General features: G+C 43.1%; 1 protein-coding gene across 1 annotated transcript; it reads right to left on the bottom strand.

Annotated features, from left to right (window-relative positions):
• Positions 1-12,514: 12,514 nt before the first annotated feature.
• On the bottom strand, positions 12,515-20,907 carry TMED7 (transmembrane p24 trafficking protein 7). Its single transcript, XM_080372427.1, has 3 exons — positions 20,602-20,907; positions 17,641-17,886; positions 12,515-15,421 (listed from the first exon to the last, which is right to left on the bottom strand). The coding sequence occupies exons 1-3, from the start codon at positions 20,779-20,781 to the stop codon at positions 15,185-15,187; spliced, it is 663 nt and encodes a 220-aa protein (XP_080228553.1). The 5' UTR covers positions 20,782-20,907; the 3' UTR covers positions 12,515-15,184.
• Between the last annotated feature and the right edge of the window lie 1,744 nt (positions 20,908-22,651).

The raw sequence follows: 22,651 nt of genomic DNA, 5'->3' as shown, positions 1-22,651 counted from the left end.
AGAAGAGCTATTAAAGCAGAAAGCTGGGTCCCAGCAGCTGGCAAAATCACTATCTCTTTCACGAACCTCTTGTTTCAGGAAGGTGCCAGCCGCTTGTGTACATACAAAAAGGTGAACCACCAAAGCAGTTAGTCCTTATTATTCTGGCTGCTGTCACACCACACATATAGGATGCGACTTCCAGCTTCATTTCACGACAGCATTGCCTTGGCCAAGCCACCTAGTCATCCCTGAGCATGTTTTGGCTGGAAGAAGGCTGTTGTGTTTATAGGTTAAAAATGGTTTTTATTTCAAGTACATTTAGATGGAAATGATGTATCTCTGGCCTCAATTGTGTGACAAAGGGTCACCCGGGGTGCCCTGAGGGCTGGACCAGAGAAGCCAGTGTCTGGTGGGAAGGGGCTTGTGCTGACCCCACATACAGGTTTCTTGGGCCCTACCAGCAAGAGAGCTGGAGGGGCATGGGACATGGGGAGGGGACACAGCCAGGGCAGGTGACCCAAACTAGCCAAAGGGATATTCCATACCATATGACGCCATGCTGAGTATATAAACTGGGGGAAGAAGAAGGAAGGGGGGGACATCTGGCATTATGGCATTTGTCTTCCTGAGCAACGTTATGTGTGACGGAGCCCGGCTTCCCTGGGGATGGCCGAACACCTGCCTGTCCATGGGAAGTAGTGAATGGATTCCTTGCTTTGCTTTGCTTGCATGCATGGCTTTTCCTTTACCTATTAAATTGTTCAAATTGTTCTTACCTCAACCCTTGAGTTTTACATTCCTTTCCAATTCTCCTCCTCATCCCTCTGGGTGAGGGGGAGTGGGCAAGCAGCTGCGTGGTATTTGGTTGCTGGCTGGGTATAAACTGTGACAATCCTCTGTACTTCTGAAGCAGTGCTTTTCAAGGAACTTGTCTTAAAATAAATTGTATTGGAAAACTAAACCTTCCCAAAGCTATTAATCAATGTAATTTGTTCTCTAAGTGCTGTAACAATATCAAATAGTGCAGTCTAGCTGCTGTTACTGAGGTGCACTTGTTTTTGGAAAAGTAAAAGTGTTCCTGTAGTTGAGGGCAGCCTATGTTTTAGTGGTAACATTATAATAACACCTAAAAGCTTCACACAGAACTCATGGCCCTGGTTTGTTCTGATCTGTGTTGCTCTAAGTAGAATGGGAAATAATTTTTCAAGCTTGTGAACACTGCAGAGAGGACAAATATTTTTCCCAGTTCTGCATCAGGTTGTAATTATTGGACATTTCCATTCAAAAATGTCCTATGTTTTCATTTAGATCAGACCTTAAGTCCAGAAATCCATTCATTTTACACATTTCTCTGCTCTGTTAGATCAAGGTCAGTATGTGAGAATTATTACTCACAAAGGTACTCTTCCACAGCAATCCTGTCATAGATCAGCCTCCTCTTTGATAAGTGAAATAAGCAGATTCCTTTAAGTATCTCACCTTAAGGGATACTTAAGAAAGTATTTCTAGAAAGATTTCTAAGAAGAAAATTAACTCTATCCCAGGTGAAACCAGGACAAGGCCCTAAATGTTGTCTGATGTCAATGGTCAAAATCAACCCCAAATTTTCAGCTGGCCCTTTTCTCATTCTGTTGTTCGTTTTTTTCTTTCCAGATGATCAGTTTGCAATAAACCAAAACTAATCCAAATAAATGAAAAATTTAAGGCTGAATTTTAAACCTGATTTGGAAAGAACATTTCAAATTCTTTAGTTGATAAATGCAATGAACATCACATGTCCAGTTGTAATTGCTGCCCTTCTGTTCTTCCCACATTCCTCCCCTGTGATTTGCAGTATTTCTCATTTGTGCCTTCATCTTACAGCAACTCTGTGTCTTCTCACCAGGGGTTGTACTTCCCTGCATTTCTGGTACAACAGAAGCACAAGACTAGCATCCTTCAGACACTTGTTTACCCTTGTGTTGGACAGGTAGCCTGAAGGTGGGGAGATGTGGGCTCATCTCTTTCCTGAGCCACTCAGCCAGTAGTTCAGCCTCTGTGCACAGGGCAGCAGTGGTAGGGCCACATGGGTATTAGGCATACTGCAGTAGAACAGTTAACTTGTCCATACATATTAGGCAAAGGCTGGCAGACGAGGAGGAACAGGGCTCGGTGGGCCTGTCCCTGAAGTCAGTTGCGAATCTTCAGTTATGTTCAGCAGTTCTCTAAGGACCCCAGGACAGACCCTGTAACATGGATACAGGTATGAAACAAAGGTGACAAGTTACCACCCCAAAATAAAATGGGGACATACCTTCTCAGAATGACACCTCCCATGAGTCAACTGAAGAATACCCTGAGGTCTATGCACAGAGCAGGAGTCATCCCAGCCATGTAGCACCTTACAGCAACACTGCAGTTTATCACTTTCCCACATCACTTGTAACTTTTCAGTTTCTATGTCCACACAAGCTCTGAGAGTTGCCCTGAGGAAGCACAATCCGCAGATGAGTCTCTGAAGGTGAAGGTGGAAAGAACAGATCTCTGGCTATCACCTCAATCTCAACCTAATGCACGTAATCAAAACGGACTCTTGCCGTGCCAGGCTTTTAGAAACTCTGGACATGCTCCAGTCACCAAGATAAACACTGCAAAGTGAGGTTCACAGAAATCTGTCCTTGGTTTGGGCCCTTCTCAGTGAAGTGGCCAAGGACTGGTGGCTGCAGCTCCAGTGGGGAAGAAGTCTGCGTGTTCCTCTCCTTATCTCAATGAGTGATTGCGTACATACTTGTAATGAATGTCAAACACACACTTTCCCACCCTTGTCTCCTGAAAACACAAATTCTGCAAATGGCAGCATAAGCTTTCTTCCAATTTCTCCTGTTAATTGGTTTAATGGATTTTAGATCAAGGAGAAGAGAAAGCTCAGCCAGTGCTGTGTTAAATATAAGTAGAACTGCTAGTATAAATGCTTAATAACTCTTTGCCTCATTTAAACAGCTCTGATTATGGACATGATAAGACAGGAATCAAGAACACTCAGGCTATGAAGTGCTTTAAATTAGTCCTTTGTTTTGAATTAGTAAATATCTCAGTTCTGCATTTAGTGAAATAGGGGAACTAGCACAGAGCCCTTCCAAAACCAGATGTGTCTGTCTGTTCCTTTCACTAATATCATTTAAATCCAGTCAGACATTTGCATATCATGTAGCACATGTTTCTCATTCCAGCTTTGCAGATGAACAGGTTGGGGTATTTCTTTTTGTACAAGGCTTACTTTTGAACGTGTGCCTAGTTCTGAGGTTTGTCATAAAACAGGTATCAATCTTCTGCAAGCCTCAAGTTGAAGTGGAGATTTTACAGTAGGGAAAGTGACTCTTCCAGGAAGAGCCTTGGGGTTGGAGAGCTGTGTAGTTTGCTGAAAAGCATTGCAGAGTTTCATGGTAACACCTGCAGAATACACTGCATTTTACATATCCTGAACATATCGGTTAGAAATTAAGTTCTCTTGGATCATCTGGCCTCCCAAGCCCATCTTGATGCTCATTGATGTCAAACTCAGCTTGATTTCACTGACATAGTTACAGTGCTATGGTAGCAGTAAGTGACATCACAGGAGGATGCACCTCCAGAACAGACTGGGGTTCTTCTTCTCATGTGCAGCTGTACCACAGGTTTTCAGGCCATTTGCTGCCAGCAGAATATCTCTGGCAGCATTGTTTACCGAATCCCAAAGAAGCAAATGATGTAACAAAACCCAGCTTCTGGTCTGCTGTGGTTGCTAAAGTTGGCAAATACAAATCTGATAAACATACAGAGCAAGCAGAGCTCTTGAATGAAGCACTGCTCTTTTTTCCTCCTTCGCAGAGTCATAATATTGAGGCAGCATCATATTTCAGTAATTGCCAGTGGGAATATCTATAATGAATCCACAGCCACCTGCTCTGTCCTAAGGCATCCCTGGGGTGTGGCACTGTCCTCAGAAAGGTTTTCCACTGCCATCTGCTGTCCTTTAAACAGTGATTTAGCTTCTACAATAATGGCTTAAGGCTTGTGCTAGATGCTGTGAAACAGTTTGGACCTCTGCAAGTCACCACAGCCTCTGGGTTGCCAGATGCTCCACATCCCTGTAGGTGCTGAGCGAAGTGCTGGGAAGCAATCTACTGCATCTCCCCTCTCCCTCTGCTCTGACCTCTGTTAGCCTTCACTCCCACTTCCAAGTGATCTAATCCATGATACCAGCCATGCAGGCCTGGTTGTGCTAAAAGCATAAACAAGAACAAGATTGAGGGTTATTAATTTTCACAAGTGGGGTAGGAGGCACGCAGTGCTGTCCTGGGGTCTGAAAGTTAAGATGGAGTTGAGACAGCCTTGCTCCATAGCCTGACTCAGGTATGGCCTTGAAGTTCCTTCCCCAAGCTCACTGCGGGACTTGAGTCAGAAGGATTTGCCCTGCTCTGGTTCACTGTATTGTCTGTAAAAGGGGAAAGAGAACTGTTCTTGCTTCAAAATCATGTCCAAGAAGCTAATGTTTGCCATGTGGAAAATAAATACCCATTCAAAAGCACCTGTTCCCTTTTCCCATCTGATACCACCATCTTGGGCATCGAAGTCTGGGCAATTAATAGATTGTGAAGAGTCTGAAGAACACCCACAAGTGGGTTGAAAGTTTATGGGAAATAATAAGAGACCGAGGCAACAAAGGGAACATTGTGGCTGGTATTTACCACAGGCTGCCCAATCATGGCAAGCCTATTGACAAAGCCTTCTTAATCCAGCTACAGAAGGCATCACACTTGCAGGCCCTCATCCTTCTGGGGGACTTGAACCACTCCAACATTTGCTGGAAAAGTTGCACAGTGAGCTGTAGGCAATCCAGGAGACTCCTGGAGAGCACTGAGGATAACTTCTTAAGCCAGGTGATAGACAGCCTTACGAGAAGGGATTTGATACAGGACCTGCTGGTCGCCACCACAAGTGAGCTAATTGGTGACATGAATATTGGAGGCATCCTGGGCTGCAGCGATCACACTGTTCACAGAGTTCACAGTCCTGAGGGACAGGGGACAGGCAGGCAAAAAGCGAAGTCAGGACCCTGAATTTGAGGAAAGCAAACTTCCATTTTTTCAAGGAGTTAGCCAATGCTTCACTAAGGGCAAGTCTTGCCTGACCAACCTAGTGGCCTTTAACAATGGAAGAAAGAGTTCTGAATGTTGATTGTTTGGATTTCTGTAACGCTTTTGACACCATCCCCCACAAAATTCTTCTCTCTAAATTGGAGAGACATGGATTTCCTGGGTAGACTGGTGGATAAGGATTTGGCAGGATGGTTGCATCCAGAGAGTAGTAGTCAGCAACAAAATGTCTGGATGGAGATCAGTGATGAGTACTGTCCCTCAGAGGTCCATACTAGGACCAGTATTGTTTAATATCTTTATCAATGACATAGACAGTAGGATCAAGTACATCCTCGGCAGGTTTGCAGGCAACGCCAAACTGAGTGGTGCAATTGACTTGCCTGATGGATGGGATGCCACCCAGAGGAACCTGGACAAGCTCGAGAAATGGGCCCATATGAACTTGATGAGGTTCAACAAGGCTGAGTGCAAGGTCCTGCACCTGGGTCAGGGCAACCCTTGGTATCACTACAGGCTGGGAAATGAGGGGATTGAGAGCAGTCCTGTCAAGAAGGACTTTGGGAATACGGGTGGATCAAAAACTGAACATGAACCAACAAAGTGCACTCTCAGGCCAGAAAACCACCTGTTTCCTGGGTTGCATCAAAACAAGAGTGACCAGCAGGTCAAGGGAGGTAATTCTGCCCATCTACTCTGCTCAGGTGAGATCCCATCCAAAGTACTACATTCAGCTCTGGAGTCCTCAGCATAGGAAAGACATAGACCTGTTGGAGTCCAGAAGAGGGCCACAAAAATGATCAGAGCAATGCAACACTTCTATGAGGAAAGGCTGAGAGTTGGCATTGTTCAGCCTGGAGAAGAGAAGGTTCTGGGGAGACCTTATTGTGGGATTTCAATACTAAAGGGGTCTTATGAGAAAGATGGGGACAGACTTTTTAGTAGGGCTTGTAGTGACAGGACATGGAGTAATGGTTTTAAACCGAAAGAGGGTAGATTTAGACCAGCTATCAAGAAGAAATTCTTTACTCTGAGGCTGGTTAGGCACTGGCACAGGTTGCCCAGACGAGTTGTGGCTGCCCCCTCCCTGGAAGAGTTCAAGGCCAGGTTGGATGGGGCTTTGAGCAACGTGATCTTGTTGAAGGTGTCCCAGCTAATTGCAAGGGGTTTGGACCAGGTGACTTTTAAAGGCCCCTTCCAACCCAAACTATTCTATGATTCTGTAATCGCATCAGCCTGCAGACTTGCTACATCATGTGAAAACAGTCCTTCATCTAGAAGGTCTTTTTGGTGGATCTTGAGATCTGGGGCTTGTCTTTGCTTTGCCCCATCTCTTGGGAGAGTTTGAGACAATGAACATCACCTGCTACAGAGCTTCTTTGCTTTCAACACAGAACACTTGTGAGGATAGCCCCAAAACTCCCTTCAAAGCAAGCATGGAGGAGCAAATCTGTGTGCAGAGCTGTGTAGGGTCTGATATTTCCAGTACAGTGCCAGTTACCCAAATAGGCAAGTTTTGGGGGTGTGACAGCTCTAAGCCTTTCAGAATTCCCTTGTTTCCACTTCATCTTCTATCACTGACCTTTGTTTCAGATTTGCTAACAGTTTTCCTGTTAGTGTTGCCCGGGAAAGGTTCATTGAGACTTTGGAGTTTGCATTTTATGACAAGCCACTTATTTGCTATTACAAGTGCTGAAGGCACCCTCTGTAGTGGCTGGAGGATGTTCTTTGAGCCCTTCTGGAATAAATGTTTACTTCATGGTGCATCTGCACAAAATGAGATTCAATGATCCACGTAATCCCTGGTTTTGTCTTGCCACATGCTGAGGCGTTCAGTGGAAGTGAAAGGCTGTGTGTGCCGTGAAAAGCGTAGATGCCCTGGAGGGATCAGGGCTCAAAAAGGAGGAAGCACATCCAGATGGCCCAAGTACTAGGCTAGCCCCAGTCTTTTTTGTTATGACTTAAGAACTACTTTTAGTCCAAGCTTATCAGGAATTTGGGCTATATCATTGTACGCCATAGGTATCACAAGGATGGAGGGGTTCATCATTATCATTTGAATAAGCAAAAGCTCTTCTGGGCTTTCTTTATCTAAACAGCCCAAGTCAGTGAGAGCTGTCAAGTGACAATTTGCATTCATCAAACATGGATCTCCTGATGACAATGCAGTGTTTGCATTGTTGGTTCCTGTGGTGATTTCAGGCTGTTGAAATTCTCACCTTACAGCAAGGCATCCTGATTTCAGCATTTCTGAATCCCTTCCAATGCAGAACCTGGCTCCTGCCACCCATGGGCATTGGTTTTCTTTATGCATTAGTAAACAAGGTGTGCTACCATCGCATTTATTAGCACTCCCTGCTCTGAATCAGTCATCCTCACCTGCCAGAAACATTGCCTGTATGATTTTCACAACTTCACTATTTCTATTGATTTCTGTAATTAATTGGATGCTTTTATCATGCACTAGTGTTGGGATTTACAACAAGAAAATTCAGTCCCACAGAGATGAACTGAAGGTAAGTGGCAGCATCTCTGTCTTGGCATTTATAATCTTATTTATTTAGACTTGCAGACACGTGCCATTCATCCCATTTCTGTATCTCGTTGCATTCAATACACTTCTTCCTTCATACTCTTGTCCAAGCAAGTACATCAGTAAAATCACTGCTTCCGAACAAGTGTTCAAAAGCAATCCTATTTTATAGCAGCCCTGCATGCACACAAGGTCATGAGAAAATGTTATGGAAACAGATACGCCAGGCCCAACCCTACAAAGTGCTATGGACTTCCAGGACACCCATAAGTGTTTTCCTTCTTTTGACTGTGGTACGTGTTGGACTTCTGGCTACCTACAGACTCAACTTTCAGCTCTTGGGGTTTTGCAGTATAACTAAGGGAAGCTTTTGGGGTTTGATTATTCTTACCTGTGAGTATAGCAAACTGTAGGATGGCGTTTTCCAAAAGGAAATTCTGGCAAGATAAAACTTCATTTTGATACGTTGTTTCAGATGTCTTGTCATGTGTTTAGTTCCAGTGTATGGTAAATAATACTAGTCTATAACAGAAAGTAAATTGCAGTATTTTGACTGACAAGTCACATACTTTTCAGTAAAAACATTTTTTCCAGTGTTTTTCAAATATCATGACTACATTTTGAAATGCAGGCAATTTCTTTCTAAGGTGGATTTGCAACGGTCCCCCTTGCTGTGCAACTCCACTTAATGAGGTATAACCCACCTTGGCCCAGGGATTTGTACCAGTGATGAAACAAAGCCTCATTTTCTGCCCTGTGAATTTTCAGGGGTTTGGGGCTTTTGTTCTAGAAATAAGCAAGCATGGTGTGGTACTACATGAGGCCTGTAATGTCTTACACACCTTTGAGAGTGAAAAGTACATACAGAATTGGTGGGCAGCTGACCATCTTATGTCAGTTCAAGATGAGCAATGGCACTGACAGCTGACAAGACATGCTGAGTTTCTACCAGTGGCATGAAAGGCTGGTTTGATGTCAGGCAGAGTATTTCACAGGTGATAGCACCTCCTGGTTGCTACCATACTCTATTATTCTTCCATAAAAGGCTACTGGTCTTCCCACTTCCATTCACCCTTTGACAAAAGTTTCTTCTCATTTCCCTTGAGGCAACTTTCATTGAATCCCTCATTACCAGTGTGCCAGTATGCATTAGAGAGAGTGGCTTCTGGTGTGAATCACAGCTGCAATGTGCAGGTTGCACTGCAGACCTGCACTAGGGGCAGCAGCCACCAAAGGCCATCTGCACTCCAGGAGAGGGAGCACCTCTTGACCATGGGGAGCACACTCCTCAAGCCTCCTCTCTCTGTCCTGTTTTCTCTTCCTTCCTTCCTTCCCTTTTCCTCCTTCTCTTCTGCCTTTCCTCCTTCTTTCTGAATTCTGTTGAGATCTTCTGTTGGGATTCTTGCTTGACACCAAATGGTACCTTTGAACATCAGAGGAAAAGGCAGTGTCATGCCAAAAAAGCTCTTATCCTTTCCCAAAGCCTTTTCCCTCATGTTTAATTTCTTCCAGAAAGAAAATGCTGCTCCTCATAACAAAAATAGCAATATAGTTTCTTTTTGGTAATTTATAAAGGATATTATTTGACAGTAAGGAGCGAATATGATCTGATGTCCTTGACATCAGGAAAATCTGTCCACATAAATGTAGGGAAGAACACCCAAGACATGGATAGGAACCAATCACATCCCTAACAAGAAGGTTCTTGTTTAAACCAGGAATACTGCACCAAGTGGAGACCTCTCAGATATGCATCTGATCACTGACCCCTGTCATACATGCTTAGCAGGAGGTTACAATACCCTTCATGTGGGAGCACACCAACTACAAAACATGTGCCTGAACAATGCAGGCTGTTGAAGCAATGGCATCCTGCGGTATCACATCTCATCTGCTGCACTGCAAGCTGGACAGTGTGAATGGTGAGGGATAGAGGCTATGAAAATATTTAGGCGGTCCTGTTCAACAGCCTCTATTGATAGCCAAACGCAGAATTGACAGCAGTGAATTCAAGGAATGGGGTGTTTTGTTCGAGATTGTTTTCTATGCTCTGGTAAAATCACAGCATAAGAGGGTGGGAATATGGGTACAGCATACCCCCTGTGTCACTCCCTTTCTGGTTAGCCCACCAGCAAAACAGCCTTTAATGCTAAAAAACATGAAACATGGGTGCACAAGATGGTTAGTTACTTAAGAACACTGTGTTGCACACCAGTGATGCTGACCAGACTGCTTACATGTATACGTCCTGGTTCTTGCCAGCAGGTGGGGGAGAAGATGCGAGCAGGTCAAATCAATCTGCTTATAAGTATCTCAAGTAAAACCACCTTATGCTTACCTAAGATCTTGCCCTGGGGTTCGTAACATGCACTTTTTAATACAAATAACGAAACTTTTGAGAGTTGCTACTGTTGGGTAACCAGAGTATTTCCTAAGCTGAGATGGGTCACCGCTTCCCCTCATGTCTCACAACGCCTACTCAGTCAAGATCAGTAGCATCCTCAGTATGCATGCACAACTTTGCTTTTTTGGAGCTTGATTCAACCACCACGGAAATCAAGGGGAGGAATGTAAAAGACAAACTTTGCACCTGTCTCATTCAGTGACCATGTTAAAAGCTTCATTTCACCTCACCCCTGGAGGACCGCTCCTCCACTGAGTTGTACAGAAAAAGGAGCGTAATCTGTTTTTAACAAGAAATCAAGTGATGTTGGAAGATTTTGATCACTTCAAGGAACATGTCCATGGTCTTAGTGACAAGTAGAATTAGCACTCATCAGCTGTAAATGCATAAAGACTACCTCAGTGGCTGAGGAAAATAATTCAGTAATGAACACTACTAAGGATTGCTATACTTAGTTTTAAATAATCCTTGATGTTAGATGACGCTATCCCTACTGGTGGATTTCTCTGTTGGTATCAATACAGTTACTTCCTGTGAAGAGCCCCATCGGACAGAAAGCAAAGGTATGAAAATTTTGCACATCAAGAATCATTAGGAGAGACACTTTGATGGCACCTCCAGTAAATCATAGAATGGTTTGGGTTGGAAGGCACCTTAAAGATCACCTGGTTCCACTGCCCCTGCCATGGGCAGTGACACCTTGCACTAGACCAGGTTGCTCAAAGCCGCATCCAACCTGGCCTTGAACTCTTCCAGGGAGGGGGCAGCCACAACTCGTCTGGGCAACCTGTGCCAGTGCCTCACCAGCCTCAGAGTAAAGAATTTCTTCCTGATAGCTGGTCTAAATCTACCCTCTTTCAGTTTAAAATCATTAGTCCTTGCCCTATCACTACAAGCCCTACTAAAAAGTCAATCCCCATCTTTCTCACAATCCCCCTTTAAGTGCTGAAAAGCCACAAGGCCTCCCTGGAGCCTTATCACCTCCAGGCCAAACAACCCCAACTCTCTCAGTCTGTCTTTGTAGAAGAGGTGCTCCAGCCTCCTGGTCATCTTTGTGGCCCTCCTCTGGACTTGCTCTGACAGGTCCGTGTTCTTCTTATACTGGGAGCCCCAGAGCTGAACACAGTACTCAGTGGGGTCTCACAACACACAGATCCACAGAAAAACCTCTGAAATCAATAGTAACGACTCCAGAGTTGTATCAGGCAATGTAAAATTCCTGATAATATGCAATAAGCTTGCTCTCCTTTAGAGATATGGAATATAAACAGCAAAACCCCACACTGCTGAAGAATCTGGATCCGTGTCACATGATGAATTTCACTTACATACGAAGCACAGAACCTGTCCTAGAATAACCTGGTGCAGTACACCAGCTTTCTGCACAGTGATCTGTTACATGGTAACTCCCCATTGAACCCCAAGGCCAGGCTTTAAAAATTTCTTTCAGTAATTTTTGCCATTGCGGAAGTCATACAAAATCCAGGTTGCAGTGCCTCTGCTGCAGTTATGCCCTCAGGCAGTCTGAGAAACTTTATAGTGGGTTACAGTGGTCCAGAGCACATTTCTACTTCCTCTTTGATAAAAGCCTTCATCATCACCCAAGTCAGCTGATCCACTGACTCATCTCTTCACCTATTTTTTTTTTCTTTTTTAAGATTATCAGCTTTCAGTGGAAGAGTGCTTCTGACTGCAACTTACCTTGAGCTACTTTCACATCCTGGGTGCCGAGCACCAAAAAAAGCCCCAGAATAACTACTTGACCATAACAATAACCCTGAAAGAGGAGAACCTGCCCATACTTCTAGAAAAAAGCTTTTTTAATCCCAGTACTGTAAAAATTCTTGAAAATTTTTAACGTACAACTGACATACGAGAAACAAACAGCAAGAAAAAGCCATTTTGGAAGATGCCCACACAAAGCGACGATGCCTACTCTATCTGGTTTTTAAAAACTGATGCGTGTTAAGATTCAGCAAGAAAGTACACAAAATATCTCAAGTCAATCATTTAGTTGCTACATAATACATGAAGTTTACATCTCGTCATTAGACAATGCTAATTGGATGCACTTTTCTAGCTCATCCCATATTAACCTTCTATCTACAGAACTTATCAGAAAAGATGCTGTAGGTCTCAAGTCATTCCAGGCATCTGTAGTCACATACTTGGAATTCCACTCCAACAGGGACAGATTTATGAATGTTACTGCCTGCACTGCTAATGTTCTGAGCAAGAGCCAGTAACCACACTATCTTGCTGAAACTTGTGACTTTCCAGTGACCTGAAAGCATAGCTAACTATGAATACCAGTGAACTGATACACTTCATGATGTAAGCAGCAGAAGTAATGATCAAGTGTCAGATGGCAGATCAACTCTGATGTGTTAAGACACAAGCTGACTATTCAAATCATTATTCAAAGTTTTTTTGAAGAATAATGCTCCCACTCCCACATGCAAACAGAACAACCAGACCACATTCATATATTAATTTTTATTTTCCCATACAATGTTCACAGGGTCTGTTTTTTGTCTTATTCAAACTAAAATTTTTGTCCCCCCAAATGAAACTGACATTCCAGGACATGAAAAGTTCTGTAAACATAAAACATCTGAGGAATAGCTGAAAATTGGGGTCTTTAGCAATTAAAAACACAGTTATATCCCCTTTAACACAGGACATTTGCTTGTGTATTTCATCATTAACCAAACTGTTCTCTTCATATGTTAAAAAGGTGCAGCTTTAACCAAAAGTCACAATGCATTTCTCCAACCACTGCATGTTAGCATGTGTTTTATTATATCCTATTCAGTCACTTACTTTAAAAACTATATACAGCTACGTTTAAACATGTGTATTTGTGCTGTGGTTTTAGTAACACAAAAATAAAGGCATTTTTAATCTACTGCTGCATATTATGCAGCAGGATACCAGACGACTGGTTTGGATACCTAACTTTAATGCAAATGTCAAGTCCACTAAACCTCTGCAGTGGGAGTAATACCGAGCTGAACAGTTCCCACTTCACATATTCAAACATTACAAAAGAATTAAGAAACGTGTATGTCATGGCCGACGTATCTGTTTTACCCCATTGTTTACCACTTTTGACAGCACACAGAACCACTCAGTGGAAAAGGAACCAATATATCTCAATCTTTAAAACAAATGCTGTTGTTGTGATTAAAGCTACACAAGCGATACTCAAATTCCTGAAGGTAACAGTGGACACTATCAAAATTAAATCATGTTTTCATCCAAAATATGCACCCAAAGTGTACCACTTGCTTCATTATTGTATGCAATGCAGCACAAAATGTATCAGTTTCTGAAACACAAGAATAAAGCATACAGGTACAGTCAAGAATATTGTGTGCAGGCACAGATTTGTATTGTAAGAAAGCACTGGGTTTTTTCTGTTTCCTGGCCTTTGTGAGTCTATTTCCAAGAAGCTTGCATCCCAAAATGGGACTGCAGTATGCAAAATTCAGTACAGGACAGAAAAACATTACATGCAGTCCAGAATTTTACACACATTAAGCTTTTAAATACCCCTGTAACCTTTTAAATAATTTTTCAGCTGTTTGAGGTTTTTCCTCAGTTTCCAAAGGAGCAGTCATTTGGTTCACAACATTTTAAAATCAAGTCATCTTAGACCAATTCTTCAGACCGCTCAAGTGTCACCTGTACATGCAAATTTGAATTTTTGCTACAAATGATACAGGCAATTAATAAGGGTTTAGCATTCTTTCTCTGCTTGCTGAGAACTTGTTTAAGAAGCATCTTTTGATTCAGCCGGTAATATATAACAAGATTTTTCACCTTAGTTTACTTTGTGTGCACTTAAGCATTGGTCAGTCTACTCATTCCCCCAGAGTCATGTGAAGGAGTTTAGCCTTATTTTGACCAGCTCAATTCAAGCTACTTATATGTACAAATATTTACTACCTTACACATCAAAATAAAACAAGACTTTACAGTACATAAGCTACTAAAGACATGAGCAGTGGAAAAAATTTAACTATAAGTCTACCAAAAAGATAACCTGAAACACATTTCCCAACCACTAGCAAAAAAAGTGGCAATTAGATGCACAAGGCCATCACGTATCAGTGCACCACACACAGAAAAGTAAAATTTACAGCACTTGTGCAATGCAGTATCAATATCAAATTGGCCTCTTAACAGGAAAACAATTCAGTAAAAAGCTCTGTATGTGCCTAACACATAATATAACCTCATCCAGTGCTGGTGCTGTGCTGCTTAACAAACCAAGCTACTTCTGGTCTCAAATCCAAAAAGCAGCAGCAACATGTATGAGTACAGAAACTGCAGTTTCAGTGACAAAGTTAGAGGATTTCCTATTTTATTGCATGTTTTTTAAATAATCTTGGAGATTTGGGCTTTTGAATACAGAAAGTGGATTTCCTGAGTAGTCTCAGCTTACAATTTGTTCAGTAAAACAAACATTGTAAAAGAGGAAATGCATTTATTTTAATACAGAAGAATGTATGTTTAAGCAAATATACTAAAGTATAAGATTTAGCAAGGTTGGAAGATGGTGACTTACCAGGCTGGTGAAGAATTTGCACCATGATGTAGTGTCAAGCTTGCAACAATTTTACAAATAAACAAGGGGTACCACTGGATTATTTTTTAACAGCAAGTCAAAACAGTGCATTTCATTGCATTTGCTTTTTTATAATGCAATACATTCATCCTGAAAATTAAAAGCCAAATCAAATTTTCATATATATATATGTATGTATATATATATATATATAGTCTCTCATATCAGACACTAGACTGTTGGGTTATTTTAGAAGTGTTATACTGCAGATGGTTAATCTTACTGGTAAATTCAAACTCCGTTTGGATTTAAATCAGTAGAAATACAGAGGCTGGCCACTGCCAGATACTTAATACAGGAATTGGGAAACACGTAAAGTTCCAAAGTATTTTTAAAGTATTTCAAATCATGTGTTCCTTTCATAACTTTTTGGGTCTGTTTCGTGATTTTTAAGGGATGAGGGGTAGAGACATTTGAATGTTGCATATACTGAGATCTTTTGTAACTACAATTAACTGGAAAACAGTTGTTTCTACAGATGAGTAGCACACAATGACCTGAAGCATTACCACTACTAGTTATGATCCAACACGGGTTGTTGTGGTCCTTTTATCTGAGAAGAAGCTTTTGAGGAGAAATACCTGCCCAATACTAACAACAAGAAGAATGATTGCTTCCCCTATGGACCAGTAGGCCACCCTCGTGTTTAAATCCTCTGCTCTGCTGCGGCCCTGTGCTTCCCTCAAACGGAAGTGAGTCTGATAATCGATCACAGACTTCAAAGCTTCATGAATTGAAACACACGCAGACTCCATCTAGAGAAGCAAACAAACACACAGCACTGAATTAAGAATTCTTCTAGTGCTTTTTCTGCAAGATTTGTGGTTTGGTAGTCAAAATTACTATTTGTGTAACTCTGCAAGCTAATGATTAACCCTGTCCATTGTCAGATTGAAATACTGTAAATGTAGTAATATTTAACCTACATTGATCAAACTCTACAACACAGGAATGCAACAGACTTTTTAACACACAAGCATGTAAAACTAGGTCTAATAAAAAGCAGCAAGCTTTGAGAACAACTAAATAAATCTTAAATTCATGTATATTTGGCTTCAAAATTAACATTAGAAACACTTTTGAAATGTCAGTGATCTCTCAGTTGTTAATTCCACACATACCAGGAAAACAAGTAGTTGCCTACAATATTAAAATGCACATAGTGTATATTAATTGCTCCTGTGTTTCACAAGTATGACATTCTTCATTGCATAATTCTCACTCAAGTTGTACATCCTAAAATCTGTATTACTGAACTCAACTTGCTCTTTGGGCAAGAGAACCTTCTTAATCACGTATGCAAAAAACAACTGAGAAAGGACAATTCCGTTACCTTTCAGTGTTCCTGAATGCTCCATAACGTAATCATATTACAAATACTTAACAAACTGCCAAAATTCATTGCCACTTTTCATTAAAAAAAAGAGGTAGTATTAACAGTTTTCCAAGCCCTAGACCATTTTTTCACATAAACTTCTTGCGCTTTCAATTTATATTCTGTCAGCAAAAGTCAGTACTCCTTACTGTGTTTTGATCACCAAGAGATCAATCACAATTTGGTTTACTATTTTATGGCTTAAAATAACTATTTCCTGAAGATTAAACATCACAAACTATTATGAAAGGAAATGCTTAACATCCTGATAGAACCACTCTCAGTTACTTGTATCTGTGCCTAACTGTCTTTCCAAGTCAATGACTTTCAGGACAGGTGTCTGAAGAAGCCCAAGATACTCTCAACAAAATCCAGGAAGAGGTTTTCCAAACTAGGTCCTGCCATTGGTCTCGCTGATAAATTATAGAGCTCTCCTAGTCTGCACAAGGGATTTAAACAGAGAGTCACTCTGGTTTTAGGGATTTACCTTTCACTGTCCTACAAAAGGCTGCCCAAATTTGGTCATAATACAAGAACCTCCCCTTTCCCAAATACCTTCTTTGCATTGCATATGCTACAAACCAGTAATAAACTATCTTTTTCATATATCTTCTCCCACAGGCTGCAAGGCGCTGCAGAGATGCTAGAGCCAGGAATTGCACATTCTGCATTGTCAAAATCCCTCTGTTGATGCCAAGATAGCAAAAGAAAAACCAGATGTAACAGAACACACAGACTGAACAGAATGAAGTCTAAAGTTAGGAGAAGAGATGGAAAGACCCAGGATCAAGAATCAGAATATGAAATAAAGCAAAGCAGAAGAGTGACAAGAAGAAAGAGCTCTAGCTGAATTCACAGCAAGTCACCTACTCATTACAGTTCTCAGCTACTACAGACTTATATGAGATAAATTCAAGTGAGATTGGCATTTGAGAAGTGGTATTCATACTGTTGTGTCCAGACTAGCAAAATAACAATCATATACAGCATTCTTTAATGGTTGTTTAAAGTGAGGTTTTATGACGGTAAGGACATGAGTGGGAATTCATGAAGCAAGTGTTCCAAAGGAAGTTTTGATGGATTTAGATTGGGTAGAAGTACAAAACTGTAAAATCCTGAGAATATAATAATAATGTTCTGATACTTCACGGTGTCCTACAAAGAGCTAGAAGCCAGCTAAATATGGCTGACTCTGTTCATTTGTTTATTTTGCTAGAATTTTCTTCTCCATTTCAAAAATGGCTGTTATATGAGAAGTCAATGTAAGTCTGCCCCCAAAAAGACTACTATTTTAAATATAAAAACAATTCTGAAAGTTTCTCTTAAGTTTGGAAATACAATAATAATAAAAAACATAGTAGCCTAGAGTTTAAGTTACTACACTAATTTTCTCTTAAGCAATTGGTGATTCCTTCTCAGCTCTGTTCGGTGTTCTACAAATCTAACCTTCAGAAAGAAAGCTTCTTTGTAGTAATCCAGATTATTTTAAAAGCTCAAATCCATTAATTTTCAGAAATTATATAGATACATAACGCAGCTGAACTTGAAAAAAACACTGCCTCCACCAAACAGCCACTGTCAAACACAATAGCATTTTACCTGGGTAAGTGCAGTGACTCTGTTCTCACTAGGAAACAGCGGTGGATCTTCTCCAACCTGGAAATCAAAGTACACAGTTTTGTGTGTGAAAGTAGAGAATTCATTGCTGAAGCAGAACTTGTATGTTCCATTTCTGGATGCAGTAAATGTGAAGCTATCATATTGTTTCTTCATTTCTTTGTACAATACAATGCCATCGGGATCTTCCAGCCGACAGTCAACATCATAGTGACCTCCAGTGATCACCTGAAAACAAAAACCAAAAAATTGCCTTTTTAAAAAAACAGGTATTTATACATTTCTTCTAAGAAGTATCAATTGTCACATGGCACTGCAAAACCTTTTTCTTTAACTAATGTTTTAAAATGTAATTTGAAAATCTTTCAAAGCGAGTCTGCAATTTTTTTTTTTTTATGGAAGACACAATGTAATTCAAAATACTTTAGGTTCAGCATATATAATGTCAATTATCTTTTCAAATTGTTTAAGAGAGCAATTTTAGTTTGTTATAAATAATTGTACAACAGCAAAGGCTACAGTAGATGAAACTTGATGGGGCAGTGAAGACATTACTGCAACGAAAACAGTTTGCTGTATCTGTGAGTCCTCCATGGAACTGACTCAGCTGGCTGAGATTGCTAAGAAGCAGTAAAACAGCTCCTTTCTGTATGGCCAAAAGAGTGTAACTACCGTATTAGCTCAAGCTGCTTTAGGCTGCTGGAATGGCGTTAGACCAGTAGAACTGGTATTTCAACCTGGGCTTGTGAACCAGCAATGATGGGGAGGGGGGGTGGGGGGGGTGTTGCCACTGCCTCCCTCCTGCACAGTTAGCCACAGCATTTTTCTCGAAACCTGCCCATCTGGCTAATGCCAACTCGCATAATGGTCTCCAGGGTTTTTTAGGCTTTGATTATTGTTGGTGTACAGCATATTGCTCTGTAGACAAGCTATCCCACCTCAATAGACTCATCGGTAGCTTACATATTCACCACTTGGTGTTCCAACGACTCTTACACTAGTAGTTCTACACTTAATTCTTGCTCCAAACTTTTTGATTTTAGGATAAAGCACGCTGAAGGAGGAACATATTTACATCTAAAGGCATGTCCCTTGTATATGTGTGCAGAAATCACTGAAATACTTTAGTATGAGTATCTGCACTTCAGTTCACATAGTATTATTTAAACTCACATCAGTTTAAGTATCAAGTTACTAAAACAACAATGTTAATGGTAAAACTGAAATAACAAGAGATCTGAGCAGTAGCTACTCAGCAAAGAGGAAGTTTCAAAAATAGTCAGGTAGCAAACAGTATCTTCATAGTTTTTCCAAAAGTGTGATGACAGGATAGAAAGAGGAAAAAAACACTTTGGATTTCTGTATCTCTGGATGTCTCTCCCCAGGTATCTGCATGTAGTTGGGTTTTTCATACAGAAATGCTTACCTGGTTGGAAATAAAAAACAAAAATAAGATTTTTCTATAATGAAACGATGGTTCATTTTTGAAGCATCATACCAAATTTGACAGGGTCGTGCTTTTTACCAATTACACAGAAGTCACTCACATTGTTATATCATACACACTGAAAAGGCCAATTTATACGTACATGGTAAAGATCTGCCACAGTTTTAAAGTTCCCCTAGGATTCCTACCCAGAGCTTGCTTGAGCTTCCTCTCAGCTCTTAAGACATACTGCCAAAAGCACAGAGCATTTCAGTCTACCAGCACTTGGTCACATCCAGACTTTCCTTTTGACAGTGCTACTTCTGTTCTGATCACCAACAAAAGTGACAACAGCAGGCTTATCTGTCCAGCAACCTACAATGATATCCACTTCAAAACAGGGAGGAAAGTACTGCACAGAAAAGGCTTTATGAAAGCAACTGGCAGGGACAAGAAATATTTGGGCAGGGATAAGATATCTAAGAAATAAAACATGCAGGACAGAGTAATAAGGACCAATATTTTGTAGCAACATTCCCCAAACTACTAAAAGCAGGACAGCAGCTAGAGGAAAAGTCAGAACAGAAGCACATAGACCCTTCAAAAGACTACAAAGATAACTGAATCCCATTGTCAAGGACGATTTCTCTCTCATGCTGCTGCTGTACAGCCAGTGACTTCACCAGCTGAAGCTGCAGACTGAAAGGTTCCTGCCCTGCTGATACACTCATAGGCACCAAAATTGTCAGAGCTATTTGCTCAATACAGCTGAACAGTGTGCTCTATCTATCATGATGGTTGCATGTTCAAACTGTTAGAGACTGCAAAAAGTAAGAAAAACCGCGCAGCCTCAATACATGCCTGTTAACCACAGTCTTCAGTGTCAGTTTGCCTGCATGTTTTATTTTTAGTGAGACTCCCATCTTACTATATGCCTGGGATGCTTCCTGCATACGTACTTCATCACCTTCATAATGTTTGCTAAATAACCCCAACCTGAACCATACCCCGAAACAAGAAGCATTAGCTCCTTAAGTTGTATCGTACTCATTATGCAACTACTTCACAAAAAACACAGAAATTACTTTCCTGGCACCTTGCTGGGCAGCACTTTAGGTGTTCTCCAGGCTGTTCAGACAGGGCACTGCATGACAGCGATCAGGGTAAAAGACGCTGCCGGTTTCCAGGGCCAAATTTATGCCTGTTACTTCCCGCTGAACTAAACGCACGCCTCCCCGCCCGTGCCGCAGCGCACACGGCTGCCTGCAGTGTCTCCTCAGCTGAGCTGGAAACCGCGCTGGCTTCGGCGGCTGCTCCGTGCCGGGCGCTTCTCCTAACTACTCGGAGCAGCACGCAGTAAACGAAGGAATCTGCGAGGCTCCCCCACCCGAACAGGCCCCTCGACCACCGCTCGCCGGCACAGGGCCGAGCTCGGGGCTGGGCCCAGCTCCGCCAGCACGGCGCGCCCGGGCCCGGGGCGGCGCTTCCCCGTGAGGTCGCCCCGTCCGCCTGACTACCTGGAACTCTAGGGTGCACTTGGTGCCCTGGGCGATCTCCTCGTAGAAGCACTGCTTGGCGTTGTCGGGCAGCTCGAAGGTTATCTCGGAGGCCCGCACGGCGCAGGCCGCCAGCGCGACTAGAAGCCACAGCGGCAGCTGCCGCCACGGCCCCGCGGCCCGGGAGCCCCGCAGCAGCATTGGCCCGGCGCGGAGACAGGCGGGGGGGGGACACGGACCGAGATGGGGGCGGGGGGAGCGGGGTGGGCGGAAGGCGAGGGGACAGACGGCGGCGGGCGGCGGTGCCGGAGTGGCGGCGGTGCCGGGCTGGGAAGGGCGCTGCCACCCGGAAGCACACGCGCTGGGCGGGGCCAGCCACTGGGAGCACTTCCGGGTGAGCGCCCCGCCCGCGGGTGGTTTTGCAGACGTGGTGCGAGGCGCGGAAAGGGGCGGGGCGGGGCGGGGCGGGGCCGATGTGGCCGGGCGGCGGCGGCGTGCCGGCAGTGCCTGCGGGCGGGGCCCTGCAAGGGGCGAGGCGGGTTCCCCGTCCCAGCGAGGCTGCCGGCTCTCTGTCCGCTGGAGGCAATTACCCGGGGGTTAATTATCGCCTGCGTCCTGCGAGGCAAGATCTAGATTCTAGATTCTAGAGCTGCAATGGCGGGCTTTCGCCGCCGAACGCACCTCGCTACTCCGCACCGGGAGCTAACCTGGAGATCTGCCGCACGGGCCGTTAAACGTTCGTTGCTCCAGCGAGGTAAAACCCGGTGAAAGTGCTCGCGCTGAGTGCCGGAGTGTCAGCTTCCAGTTCTACACTGCTAACTGCTTGGTTATTTTTACAAATTAAAACAGATTCAAAAGAAGAACAGAGATAACCCCCCTCCCTGTCCTCGTTGTAAGCTTTGTGGTAGATCAGGCAGAGCAGGAAGAACGAAGCCCGGGCTCCCCCCTTCCAGGCCGCAGCACGATCGGGCAGCGCCCGGTGCGGCCCCAGCCGGCGGAGCGGCCGCGCTGCCGGGCCTGGCGCCCCCCGCCCCAGGAGCCGGCTCCGAGTTGCCCTGCGGGGGCTGCCGGTGCCATCCGCAGCACCGCGTGGCAAGCCTGGCTGTCTGCTAGAGGGCTGTGGATTGCACAGGACAGAGGTACCCCAAATTCGTGTGTTGAAGGCTCTGACGGATTTGCTGGTGTGGATTAAAGTGAGAGATGACCGATGCTTTACCAAGTATCCCCCTCTGCTGCAGACCTTATCCACCTACAATTAACACTCAGATCTTTGCTGGTTTCATTTAAACATACTGGGTTTATTTCAGATTGCACTTAAATGCTGGGCGATAGCTGAGATAGCTCAAAAGCAAATGATGTATTGTCACAGCACTCTCCAAACTTTCAAGCTGCAACAAGGTCTTTTGCCATCACATACCGACACACTTTTACATGCCAGTCCCTCTGCTGCCTTCTCCTCACCTCACCCAGGGCACGTGTTCTCTCCCTTCTCTCTGCTTCTCCCTTCATTGGCTCTCAACCACTTCACTTAACCAGCCACGCCTGCACCTTATGTACGTCTGCCAACCTGACACCCTGAAGCCAGCCCACAGTTGTATATTATCAATGCTAAATAACCCAGCTTCATTCCTCTACAATGTATCTTTGCATAGGAAGCAGCTTCAGCCATTTTACTTACAACGGGTGACTTCAGGCTTGTACAACCAGTATGACTGAAGAGCATTCTCCTTCATGAGGCAAGAAAATGCGTTTCAGGAAGACTCAGTGATTTTTCACAGGAAATGGAGTGATCCTGTATAAGCTTGCAGTTTCCTAGTTCACTCTTTCCTGCTGTTTTCTTAAAGCCTCACTAAATACGTAAAATCAAGCTTACCTAAGAAGTGACAATTCAAAACCTATAACCAAACAACAAAACAGATGGGGAAAGATGCCTGGTAAAACCACGGCAATACTGCAGAGCAGGCAAGAAGGTGTCTGGTGGCACCTGCAGAGTAAGCAAAAGACTGAACATGCCCTCATCCCCAAAATAAGTCATCAAGAGCAAATGAGATCACTTCCTATTTGTTTGAAT

This window comes from Falco punctatus (assembly GCF_963210335.1).
Source record: "Falco punctatus genome assembly, chromosome: Z".
Classification (NCBI taxonomy): Eukaryota; Metazoa; Chordata; class Aves; order Falconiformes; family Falconidae; genus Falco; species Falco punctatus.
The sequence above is the reverse complement of the archived record's forward strand: the minus strand, read 5'-3'. Positions and strand labels throughout refer to the sequence as shown.